The 13,187-nt window shown below is 42.3% G+C and overlaps 1 protein-coding gene across 6 annotated transcripts in view; it reads left to right on the top strand.

The window, feature by feature from the left end:
- Positions 1 to 8,541: 8,541 nt before the first annotated feature.
- mdga2a (MAM domain containing glycosylphosphatidylinositol anchor 2a) overlaps positions 8,542 to 13,187 on the top strand; it is a 216,447-nt gene continuing 211,801 nt past the window's right edge. For all 6 annotated transcript variants that reach the window (XM_046060081.1, XM_046060080.1, XM_046060079.1 and 3 more), the window contains exon 1: positions 8,542 to 9,365. In XM_046060081.1, coding sequence (XP_045916037.1) covers positions 9,293 to 9,365 — 73 coding nt within the window. In that variant the 5' untranslated portion in view covers positions 8,542 to 9,292. The remainder of the gene's footprint in view (positions 9,366 to 13,187) is intronic.

Below are 13,187 nucleotides of genomic sequence, written 5' to 3'. Positions count from 1 at the left end.
TCCAGACGAGCTATATGTCAGTGTCTATCAGTTCCCATTGATCTCTCTTTGTTTAGATAAATATAAGAGAATGTTTTTTATATTCCTTTTCTTTGTGTTATGAAATTGTATGTTGCTTCTGTTAATATATTTTATGTTAACAATGGATGAAAATACTGTACAACATACTATACTAAATGTGAAATGGGCTAATTCCTGACAATCCAACTCTCACCCAACTCTGCAGGTCCCCACGGTTTGGCATCTTTCAGCTCCTTGTTTTGGTTTAATGTTTTGCTTCACTCCTACAGCTCTCATCAGCATCCACCAGCTGTTTTCAGCATAAGCTCCAGCACTGAACAGCAGACACACAAAGTGACTTACATTCATCAGGTAGAGTGAAAAATGAAGCCAAATCAATGATAATGTTTGTAACTTTGCTAAATGTTTGCCACATTGCCTCTATAAGGTGATAATATGTCAATATTGGTTTCACAGTGTTGTTATGCCCCCGAGTAACCAAAACATTAATGTAGGTTTAAGTCTCCATAAAATAGTATGTCTGAACTATTAGCCGCTTCTCAGAGCTAGAGCTATCAGGTGAAAAAATGGACCAATTTGAAGCAAAGCTTTGTGACTCATATGTTTGTTTGTTTCCATTAAAATTAGCATAAAATGATAGACAGGATAATAAGTGGCCTTGGGTCTGAACCTGCCCTGACCAGCTGGAGTCTCTGTGTGGAGTACACATGTTCTCCATGTGCCTGTGTGGGCTTCCTTTGTGTGCTCAATTTTCCTCCCACAGTCCAGACGCATTCAGGTTAGGTGAAGTGGAAACTCTAAACTGCCTGTAGGTGGGCATACGGTTGTCTGTCTGTACATTGTGTGTTGGCGTTATGATAGAGTGGTGAGCTGTTCAGGGCGGACCCTGCCTTTTGTCGACCCCCAACCCCTATGACCCTGAACAGGTTCAGGTGATGGAGGGATGGATGGAAAGAAAAGCCTTGATCTTTAATGATAACGTAGGGAATAGAAGAACAGTGCATATAAAATGAAAGAGTGTTATTTGTTTACAGAAAATGAGTAAAAGATTCTGTGTTGGTTTACATACATATCATTGATGTATTTTTCATTTTAAAAAGTCAAATGGTTTGAATTGGTGTTACTCTAACGATTTGAGAACAGCCTCTTAAACCCCAGAATTTGCTTGTTTTTTCAAAATTATCTTTTGGTGATGGTGTTTCTTTTGAAGCCAGAGTGAATGCGTGCCAGGCATAAACAGCAGTGTGCACAGGTTTTTGTTTTAAGCCAATAGCAAAAGAAGACAATTTAAAGGACAACTGGGTGAGCAGATGGCAGAGCCATTATTACCCTACATCTGAACCACAGTGCAAAATAAAAAAGCTAGTGGTTACACAGAGGCTGTTTCAAGCTTTGTTTGACCACTCGATTGCTTTTTAAAGTGGGCACATCAGAAGGCAATGTTGGGTGAAAATAAGGGACACAACGTGATGTGATGCCGCCAGAGGAACATTGTTTATTGGCCACGCATGATAGAAACATAAACATGACTGTGTTCAAGGTAAAAACTTCTTTTCAGTGTCATGAGGAGGCAACAGTGTTTATGTTGCATGTCAAGAAAATGAAAAGCAGATAATTGAACATAGGTATCTTTTAAAAAACTTTTTTACCGCCGGTGTGTGATCAGCTGCACATGTTTGTTGCTTCTCCCTTCTCCATGTGCTTATGTAGAAAATGTGATTAGAATTCAGTTTCCATGGAAGTGAATATCCAGCCCTGTAAATCAAATCTGCTGGCTTATGAAGGAGAGGCAACAACAATTTTGAGAGCAATATGCAATATTTATTGTTCATAAATAATTAATTTGTTTGCTCGCAACTCAGACTAAAGTGATTGTGGCCCTTTTTCATTTGGGTATATATCTATGGCAAACTCTGTCCTGCTGAATGGAGTGACATTTGTATTTCATTCACACACACCACTTTACCCATACTTCATTGCTTTCTGCTATTGCTCCTGGCCCTACTACGGTTTCAGAAAGAGCCCCGACTCACAATGAGGCTTTCACGTGAAATCAGGCACAGGATCTGCTGCAGATAAAGAAAATAATTACACCGTTATGGTGTCTTTCTTATGAAACACCCAATTATCTGCATCTGTTTGTACACTCGCACAGGTACAAACAGTGATTACTAATGACCTTTCGAGTGGAAGAGGTTGGACTAATGTGTAATTTAGTGCTGATCCGAGGATTGCCAAAGATACTAACCGATACTTGAAGTTTACTTTTGAATAAGGATTTCCTCTCTCTCACTATTTACCTGCAATTTTAAGTGGAGTTAGTAATGTAATTCACTTCTGTTGAGTGCAATGCATTCTGTGTAATGAATGTACCCAGAATGAGATCTTTTCAGAAGATTTATTTTCCTGCCCCGTTGCAGCCAAGGACACAAACCCTAACATGGGATTCACTGTACCTTCTTTACAGAGAGATAATTACATTCACAGACACTGAGCCAAGTAGCGCTGCACACTAAACTGGGAATCACATTTTCTACGCAGTTGAAAGGGGTTTAAATTGGGAATCTGATTGCACTTGCTTAGATCATGGTATTTGTGATTAGCACAGCAGTGGAAATACACAACACTCTATTACCGCCATGAGAAAAACAAATCCGCACACCTTTTCGTTACGAGTGTGTTTTTTTTTCTATTTCAAGTCAAAATTCCTTGCCTGCTTAAACATACTTGCTGGCTGCAAACTACAACATACCACAACATTTAGTTTTTCCAACATTAAAAAACTCACAATCTCTTCTGTTAACAACAGAATTTGCCCCACTAGAGTGACTGTTAACTGTCAACTTTTGTAAAAGACAAAATGTTGAACAGACATGTGACGGTAGTGTTGTCGCTGGTTCATCTTTTTTTCAATAACAACAACATGAAAATTTCTGGTAACCATGTTGTAATAGCAGGAAATGTAAATGTATTTGTAATTTTGATATCAATATATCTTTCATATATATACATATATACAACAATGAAAAGAGAGGTGGTATTTTATTTTTACTGTTTTATTTTGCATATATAAGCATGTAACACTTAATTATTTATAACTTACTATTATGTAGTTGTCCACAAATATAAAGACAGATTAGTGTTGTGTGTATGTTCTTCATGCAGTGCAACTATAACCCTCTATAAAGTGTAAACAGTTGAATTACACAATAGTAATATTTATATAAAGATATAATCTATTTATATTATAATTGTATTCATATAAAATATCACATGTTTATTAACTGTATTTACTACTTATATAATTACATACTATTGTGTGAAAGTTTGCTCAGTTGACATGGAGTATGAGATGTATTACATAGATCATGCATGACCTGAGCAAACTTTATCTGCTGATGAAGACCATGAAATGCTGCCGAAAGCTCTAGAAATATAAATTAGTAAGAGGACCTTGAGTTGAGATTTTGTTAAACTAACCAGAACCTTTAAGCTCCACATGCCCTCAGAGGTTTTGAACACATTGTCATACAGTTTTACTTTTGAACGATTTGCAAATAGGAAAGTTTAAATAAGTCTTACCAAAATATGTTGTCATACCGAGAAATTAATTATTTATTTTGATCAAGAACTGAGCAAACTGACCAATTTGCTGCTGCCACGACAACAATCTGCAGCAGAGTGTTTTGTCATTCATACGTCTTTCACAATTTCATCTTCAAACTGTTTAAATGATTATTTCTAGTTATTTGGTGTATTGCTTTGTAACCTTCTAAAATGAAATAAAATATCAGTGGCCTGTATATGATGTCAAGTACTGGGCCATTTAATTGGTAAAGTAGGTTCATGCAGCCTGATTAGCAAGCCACATTAACTGTCTCACCAAAACAGCCCTGACAGAATCAATCTGAAGTGGGAAGAATCACTTGGGAGCGCAGCTGATCAATAGGCCAATAGGAAGTTGTTTTGTGTTAAAATGGACAGCTGCAGTATAGCTAGATTAAGGGAGAAATAACATCACAGTATAGACAGATGAATATATTGATTTGTGGCGATTTTAATCAGATTGAAGTGTGGAAGGGGGTCATAAGAAGTCCTCTAATGTGCAAAGCACATAAAAATAGTAAAGATTTTTTATTTACAAATGTGTTTTGGCTATAGTTTTCACACAGTGGTGGCAAATTTTGCAAAGCTTCAAATGTGCAGGTAACTTCAGACCACTTGTTGAACTGAATTCATTGACATCACAACCTCTGTGGAGACCAACCCTGATATCTCACCAGGGACCATCACAAAGGGCTACTGTTTCTGGATTCTGATGCCGTCTTGATACCAGTTGCCATGAACCGCTGCACTTCATTGTGAAATCTACCTCTTTTAACCCCAGTTATGTGTGTAAATACTGCCGAAAGGCTTCCTGCTACCGTGAATACTGAGTCTGTCAAAGTGCCGCTACCCAGGGAAAACAGGGGGAGGGGTGTCTGAGGGAACATTTGTAGAATAGAAACACACGTCATGCCTGTCAGGACTTCCTTTTGTTTTTATAGTCAGGCTATGGCCTGCCTCTCAGCATGAGAACCCACACTATTCCGTGTTAAAAGAGTGCGCTCAAGATGAAGCTTTTCAACAGAAAACTAAAAACACGGACTCTAAATGGAGTCAGCTCTTTTTATGTGGAAGGCCACTCAAGAGCATTAAGAACTGATGCCGTCAAGATCCCATTAACATATAAGAAAGTTATTTGTTGCCTTCTCAGAGAATCAGCAGAGGAAGTGTGCATTAACTCATCAGTGCTAAGATTTGTATTGGTTCTCAGCCTTTGCATCTTTTTAAACTGCAGCCTGAAGGAGAGTCGTGAGTGTTCTTGTTAGATGCCTTTTTACCCGCCGTCTCTTTTACTCCAGCTGGACTCGGATAAGCCACATACAAGGCATTATCGCACTGTAAACGAATCACGACACGCAGAAACTAAATCATCTGCCCACTTTTTAATGTTGTCCTTTCTAAAATCTTTCTGCCAGTGCGGCAGTGACCTATTTTCGAAGTGAAACATTCGTCAACAGGGGCACACAGGGGGATGCTTGGTTGTGTCCTGTGAGTGTGTATACTGTAGCTAATATGCATGCGGGGGTGGCAGGAAGTCGGAATGTGCAATTTTTGAGAGGTTGCCAAAATTCTGTATAGCTTACCATACCCCCATTGGGTTCAGAGGAAAAAATAATTGCAGTTTGTTGGAACCATTTAAAGTGTTTCAAATCCAAATGCTCAGGCCTGTGCCATTTCTATCTCACAATCCCCGCAGGGTGTACCAAATGATGTCTCCCTTGTTCGCCAGATAGAAGTTTAAAGTAATCATTCGCTTCAAATGCCACACTCGAATGGTGATGCTGACTAAATGAAGCAACCATAACCGGACAAAAAACAAGTGAGCATTGCTTGACAAGCTTTGAGCTACAGTAGGCAGTGGAACTGTTTCCACAAGTGGCCACTGGCTGTTATGACTTTTAGGCCATCGAGACGTAAAAATACATGTTGTTCGATTTGGGATTTGCTCAAGTGTGATGCCAACCAGAGCAGAATATTGTCAGAGTACAAAAACCATAACCCTCTCATGTTCTTTCTCACACTCGCAGATACACAATAACAGATACACACTCCTCTGTGTCTGACCCTGGCCTTGTATTTTACTGTGACGTCATCTTTGTCTGCTGCTGTGTTTGAAGATGGAAGCGAAGCCCAGAGAGGCTTCCCCAAATGCCAAATTGTCTTGTTTCATACCACATCCAACACCTCATGCACTGTATGACTGAATACATTTGTGAAATGTCATACAGCTCCAAGTACAATAGTAGTGAGGGCACATTATATTTATAAACCCCCTCATGATGCTACATGGAGATGCTGTTCTCACAATGGGCTTCATAATCACATTCCCTCCAGTGTCAGTGCACAGTAGTAGCATTAGACATCTTGGATAAAAAGGGTTGCAATATATTCCACCGGGAAGGGGAAGACAGAGAGATGGGGAAATGCTCAGAGCAGACTTATCCGCAAAACAGACAGATGGGAGTCTAAGCTTCCCCCGGTGGTCTGCCGCTCCAGTCTATACTGAATGGGTGATGCAAAGGTACAGTAATAAACATGATGATTAGCAGCAAGCAGGTGGTGGATAAGTGACAATAATACACACACATCACCATATGACAAAACACACATTTTTATACTTGTCAGGACATTCAACCGACTTACATCCATATCCAAATTACTTAACGGTATAGCCAAGCCTAATATTTACCTAAGTATTGATGTTTGTCTTGTCAGTCTGTCTGTCAAAGAGTTGAAGTAGGTCAATGTCCAGTTGTGTCAAGAACTTTCCCACCCCCCAAAAACATACCAGTCCACTTGCTTCAAGAAAATTCAAGCTCAAGTAGACACTCAATTTTAAATGACTTGTTGAATGACGATTTGTGCTTGGTTTTGTTATTTACAATGAAAGGACCACTTTCCTTACACTTGCAGATGCACTCTCACAGAGAGGGAGTGGAAAGACAGAGAGCAAGAGAAGAGTTATACATCCTGAATGATAGAGATGATAAAATTATAGAGCCCTCCCACACACCTGTGGTATAAAACAAAGACAGTTATTGGCAGAAAACAAGAGATCCGGAACATTTTTAAAAAAAGTTGCTATCTTCACTGCTCCACCACTCTAGTCTTCAAGGGCACCCTAATGATAGTGTAAAATGGATGGACATGATTAATCATTTAGGTTCTAAAAATTAAATTTAGAATAGCCTATATCAAATATTAACTCCGCTAAATTCATTTTATGCCTCCGTTCCACTATGAGGTCCTCATCTGATGATCAGATATTGACAGCTCAGCCGAATAACAATAATGGAAATCTCACGAGGCAATGAAATACTCATGATGTCACCTTCATGTCGATTTTAAACAGTGAGCATGTGCATCAAAATTATAGCCCGTCACAAACTGGACATAACCCCCAATGACTACATGATTAAGGATCTATTTAATTAAATCCTGTAGAGGGCGCCAAACTACCCATTGGAGCTCCAGAAGTCACTGCTCCAGCGGATCCACAGCTGCCTGTAAAGATGAAGCACTATAACCCCTTAAATAGTTTTATTTCCCTGTTGCAACATGAAATAGTTTTTTTTTTTTTTTTAAACTTGATTGAAAGGAAAATGCAACACTAGAGTAGGGAAATTAGGCCTATTTGTTAAGACAATGTTACTGTTTTGAAGAGAAGTTAATCTCCTGCTGGACTGTGCCAATACTACAACATAGCCTATGCGTGGACATTTTAGTGACAAAATACCAGAAAACAATCCGGTGAGATATCTGGATATAGTGTCAATTGTAAATGTATGCTGCATACTGAATTAGCCATCGCTTTCCGATATCTACAAGGCCTTAAAAGACAATTGTTTGGCATCACAGGGAAACCCAGTTTGGTGATGAATTAAATTGTGCTTTGCTTTTGTGTTTTATTCTGTATGTGTAATCAGGAATCAGACTGTGGCTCTGACATCTCTCATTTGTCCCCATTGGAGAAAATATACTAATTACCGTAATACACTTTCTTTGAAATTGTGTTGCTAGGAAACAGACATAGTCCAACTGTCAGAATTGACATTACCAAACACTTCAATAGGAAATGCAATAAAGCAGAGCCATTTACAGTATAATGTTTCTTACTTTGAAATGGTTCATATAAGCATGAGTCGGTAAGGTACTTGGAGGATGATAGTGAAACCCGTGGTCAGGATAGTCTTTCTTACACTTTTAATTGGGGTATTTCTTGTCACTAAATATGGCAAAATTGAATGCAATTAAATAGATTTTCTCATTTAGCTGGAACCCCCTGGAACTGCCAGCAGGTCGCCCCCGGGCCTGATGGGGCCCCATTTGGGAACCACTTAGATGTACCTCTTCAAAACTTTAAAACTCATGAATTGCGAAAAAGTTGTCCAAAACATTTAGGCCTGTGGCAGCAGCAGCAACAGCAGCAGCAGCAGCAGCAGTAGTGTGTGATTGTAACACAGAAGTCTCGCTGTTTCAAGCCAAAGAAATCTGATGAATGCTACCTGACAGACAGCATGTCATCCTCCCTGTCTGATAAAGGAGGCATGGTGAAACATGAGCAGACAGGAGTATAGACTGTGTGTTTTGTGTTGATTGCAAAGGTCTGTCAAAGCTAGATCTGAATTCCAATGGTCCCATCTCTCTCCCCCTCTCTCTCACAGCATCCAGCAGCTGCGCCTCTCATGCCTTTCCTGACGCTGAGCGAAGCCTCCCATACAGATGAGCGCTGGAAGCCACGCACCTCTTGACGTAGCCACAGACCGGTTGCGGTGCCACTCGGTCTCCGTAGCACGTATTGCGCAACGTGACTGATGCTCAACTGGCTCCACGGCGGGCACATCCGGCTCCCACGTCCCACCGTCGCGTGAATTCATTAAAAAGTGGTCTAATAACGCCGAGACAACAGCAGGCATCGCCGAGGAGCTGTAGAGAAACCATCCGCCGCTCCTCACCGGACTGGACCCTCCCCTTGTCATTGCCACCGGGAGAGATGAGTCGAGCGCGCGGTGTCGGGCTGCAGTCGTGATGTGACTGTGTGAGCGCACACAACAGCAGTTTGACGACTTTACCGCCCAGAAGGTGAAGACGGTGACAATTCTGACAGTGTGAGTGCTTTTGTGAAGCAGAGGTGATGGCTTCGTTTGACAGCGCGCAGCCAACGCAGCAGCAGCATCCGCGGAGCGAGCCGTGGCCACAGCTGGAAATGAGGAGCTATGTCTGTGGGTACCGTGCCTCCGTCCGCCTGTAGTCGACAGCATCAGTGTGCCACCTCGGTTTGGTGCCTCGGGGGTCTTCGCTAAAATCCAGCAGCACACGGTAGGCTATCAGTGGTGCGCACCTACCTGGAGTCGAGGAGAGGTTGCTGTTTATTATAAGGCCGGGCTTTCTGCAGCCCACTCCCCGCGCCTGCCTGCTTCCCCGCTTCCTCCGCGGCGTCTCTGTGCCGCGAGCGCTCCGCGCTTTGACTACATGGCAACGGGCATAATAACTATCACTAGTCTGTTTGCCTCCTGCGGCCATAAATACCTTTACAGCGCACACTGAGACTAAATTAATCGACGTGAGGATCTGAACAGTGCTGTGTCTATGCACCTCAGTTACACCGCCCCGGAAAGGACTTCTTGCCGTTGAGAGCTGGATATGCAGAGATTAACGTGAAAGGATGGATCTAATTATCTGTGTTTTGGGTCTGCTGGCGCTGATCGTGGAGGGCATCCGTTGCCAAGGAGTGTACGGTGAGTGTATGCAATTTGCTCCTGCTGAAAGCAAATGTGATCATGACCTTGTAAAACAGTGGTCGCTCATAAATCGCCACCTTTTAGACTCACAAGGTTTTTTCAAACCCCATGCAACATCAACTCGTGTAAGGGTGACAAACCAGGTCTGAATGTTCGAGTGAGAGGCTCCAAATGTTCTCAGCAACCCCGAGGTTATACAGCAAATCGCGTGTGTAGCCAATCAAGCACAGCCCCCTTTTCTCATCCAATTCATCACTCATGATGGTCGGTGAGCAGGCTAAATTTAGTTGGGTAGATTATTGCACTGGGACCTGGTAGATTTGTCTTGAAACCTGTAGCCTCTCAGACTGGTCACACAAAGATGTAATTAGTTAATTATCATTCAAAAGGTCGACTTGGAACTGGTCTTACATTGAGCCAAATGTAGATTTGAACATCATCACAAGGTCTGTAATCTGTTGAGCAGTGGCATTTAGTATGCACAGTCATGAATAATTTCCATGTGTGGTGGATCTATTTGCCTACTGCTTCATTGTGTCTGTGTGTCTGAATCTCTCTCTGTCTCTTCCTCCCATGCACACACTTAACAGTGAGCACACATTTCTGTCTCTTACCCAGTCTGCTTGTGCAACCAGTGGCACAGATAATGTCTCATATGAGTCGTCATCCTTGCAGCAGCAGCAGCAGCAGCACTGTGGGGAAATAATGATTCATGTGCACTAACATTGGGACACAGAGGAGACCTTGAGTTGCACAGCCCTGACCTGTTGGCAGCGGCAGTGGCTCTGACCAAAGCAGAGGCTGTGCAGGGACAATGCGAGGTCAAGTAGAGTTGTGGGGTGGTGTGTCTCAGAGGCCGTTGCCAGGCACTAAAAAATATCTTTGTCGCTATGGTGTGTGTGTGCAGAGATGATGTAGCAATGAAAGGTTACTGTGAGCATGACAGGAACAGTCATGGTGCTGCACCTGACCAATGATGCGCCAGGTTTTTATCTATTCTCTTTCTCTAGAGGGAGGAGATGAATAAGATAATAAATCACAGCACAGGTCAGGCCAGCGGTAGCGTGGCTGCTCATATATGTGCACAGTTACTCCTATTACCAGCTTTCAGCTTCTAACACCTGTTGCAGAGATATTTTTATAGTCAGGCGTGTCTTAAAGATGCAGAACATACAAAACTGATTTTACCTCATTGTCAAACCTCTAAGCAGTCATTAAGCAGTTTAAGATTTGTACATAGGCCCTAGGTGTTGTTGTTTGTAGTTAGTGAATTCCTCCAGTTACACATTAAGCCCAAGGGCATAACTTCTTTACTCAAAATCTACAAAATCGGCCTCTCCAAGATATACATATATTCAGGACGGATGGCCATGGCGCTACCCATCAAAACTGAACGCATGAATGTCAGATCAAAGCTGTAGATTCATGGCGTGAGCAAGCTGTCCATGCTACAGTGTGTGCGTGTAGATGAAGATGCAAGCCCATTAGAAGGAATCATATCCATAATGCTCGATGTGGTGTTGCCATAGAGGTGGTTGTTTGTGGACTGTAGACTTTCAGCAGCGGGAGAGACAGGGAGATGTAGCAGATGGAATTGTTTGAGCGTTTAACGGTCTGTGTTTGTACGTTTGCATGTATGTTGTACAGCCTGAGAATCCTCTTGAGCACAGTCACCCCTCCCTTTTCCCCTTCACTACGGTGCTTCGTCTATTCCACAGCAAGTGTGCTAGAGTGAGGATTTACATATGTCCTGCTTTCTTGCTGCTGCTGTATATTCTGGTACTGCAACTGGAAAAGGGCTTAGTGAGATAGACAGGTGGACGTTTATGGACCCAAACTTGTGTATCACATTGCATATAGTCCTCTATATGGCTTCATGTTTAAAGCATACTGCACATCTCCAGGGAGGTGGTCTGAATGGAAATGTATTGGCAAGGTTCAAAAATCAACATTTATTATTGATAGTGGCAAAACATTAGCATGCATGTTGTGTTGTCTCCCGCTGTATTCATCGAAGGTTTTGCCAGGGTGGGTGGGTCAATGAAATGGAGTATTGTGCACCACAGGTGAAAGGGAGTGGGTGTGTGACTGAATAAAATGAGGTCCGTAAGAGGATAGGAACACATAATGGTGCCTGTAACTTTGAAGTGGTAGACATTCACAACAGGTTTTATAGAGGGCAAGCTCTGAATCCTTTGCTGTGGTCATATCTTTGAAATCGGGGTAATCATATAAATCCGGAGATTCTTAGTTTTTCACAGTCAAATGCATTTCAACAATAACTATTAACACTGCTTTTTTGACCTCCAGACTCTATTATCTCAAAGCTATAGTTACCACTTTCCTTCCCAGATCTCCAATCTGGCTGAGGAGCAGATAAATGGAACAGTCTGCGAAAATTAGACTCTCAGCGATTGTTTTTATCGCAGAGCATCAGTATACATCATCGCCGCCGACTAAATGGTGGAATCATGATGTAGTAATGAAGAAATCACATACTAGTGTGTTAAGTGGTGCTGCCAGAGTCATTAAAGAGGATTGATGAAGGCTAGTCATCCCTCCATGACTCCAGGCCACAGAGGGGGAAAAGAGACACACCACTAAAGTACGACATCTGCTCTGCTCATTTTTTCAACTGCTGTCCCTGTCTTTTCCTGTTTTTTCCTCCCTCTTCCCTCGTAACGTGTCTCTCTTTTCTCATCACTTTCACCACACATACAGACACACACACACACACACACACACACACACACACACACACAGACACACACACACACACACACACACACACACCTTTTCCAGGAGATTGCTCCATTATCTCAACCTCTTCTCATCTCTGTGTTCCTCTCCAGAGCTCCAGTCGGACAGCGGCTGCTCTTCTGTCCTGGCAAATATAAGTAACCTGATAAAATATTCTCAATTGGCATTTATCTCTAATGTGGCTGACAACCAAACTGCACTAAATAATAATATCAAACGGCTACAATGGAACATGACTCTTATGATAGCATGGAAATGTTTTTCTGCTTGTTACTTTATCTGGAGATGTACCGCCTTCAGTATGTTCTCTTTGCATCAAAGTCAGTCGGCGACAACCTCCATGGGATGTGCAGATGTTCCTGATCTCATTTTGTGTTATGCTACTGAAGAGAAAAAGTTCTCTGCTTTTTCTCCCATCCCACTTCTCTCTCTCTTTCTCTCTCTCTCTCTTTCTGTCTCTCGCTCCCTCTCGTTTGCATTGAAGTCCAACCAATTGCTGGGGTTTCTTTTCATGAGCCCCGGTTCAGACGCTTTGGCTTCTAAGCTATGCAAATGCATTCTGCCAGTGAAACTAAAGCCGTCTTTGTTGGTTCTCAGAGGCCTCCTCCACAGAGTCCTTCATCATTCCCTTGGATCGGGACCCTCACATTTCCCACCGTAATGAGACCGCGGATAACTCTATCTCTTCTCCCCCCCTCCCACTCCCACTCCTTATCTCCCTGGCTGTCTCTCTCCTCTGTCTTTCTCTCTCTCCATTCCCCCCAGGGAACAGCCGATGGACGTCTACAGTATATGCGCTTCAATCAGTGGCAAATGCGGATATAGGTATGGGTGCAGCGCAGAAGAAGTAATTTGTTGCAGTAGAACAGTGTGAAATGCACACTGGGGATTACTAACGCACCCCTGGGTGGGGCTTCAGATAGCACCTACTTAATCACATCGAATGTCAGTTCTCTTTGGACCGGGTCCTCTGAGACTGGCGCTGAATATACACTGCAAAGACAATGTTTGAACTTAAAGTCTGAAGTACTCCTTCTGTGCTCCCTATTCACTGGATAA

The sequence above is a fragment of the Micropterus dolomieu genome, linkage group LG10 (genome assembly GCF_021292245.1).
Source record: "Micropterus dolomieu isolate WLL.071019.BEF.003 ecotype Adirondacks linkage group LG10, ASM2129224v1, whole genome shotgun sequence".
NCBI lineage: Eukaryota > Metazoa > Chordata > Actinopteri > Centrarchiformes > Centrarchidae > Micropterus > Micropterus dolomieu.
The sequence above is the reverse complement of the archived record's forward strand: the minus strand, read 5'-3'. Positions and strand labels throughout refer to the sequence as shown.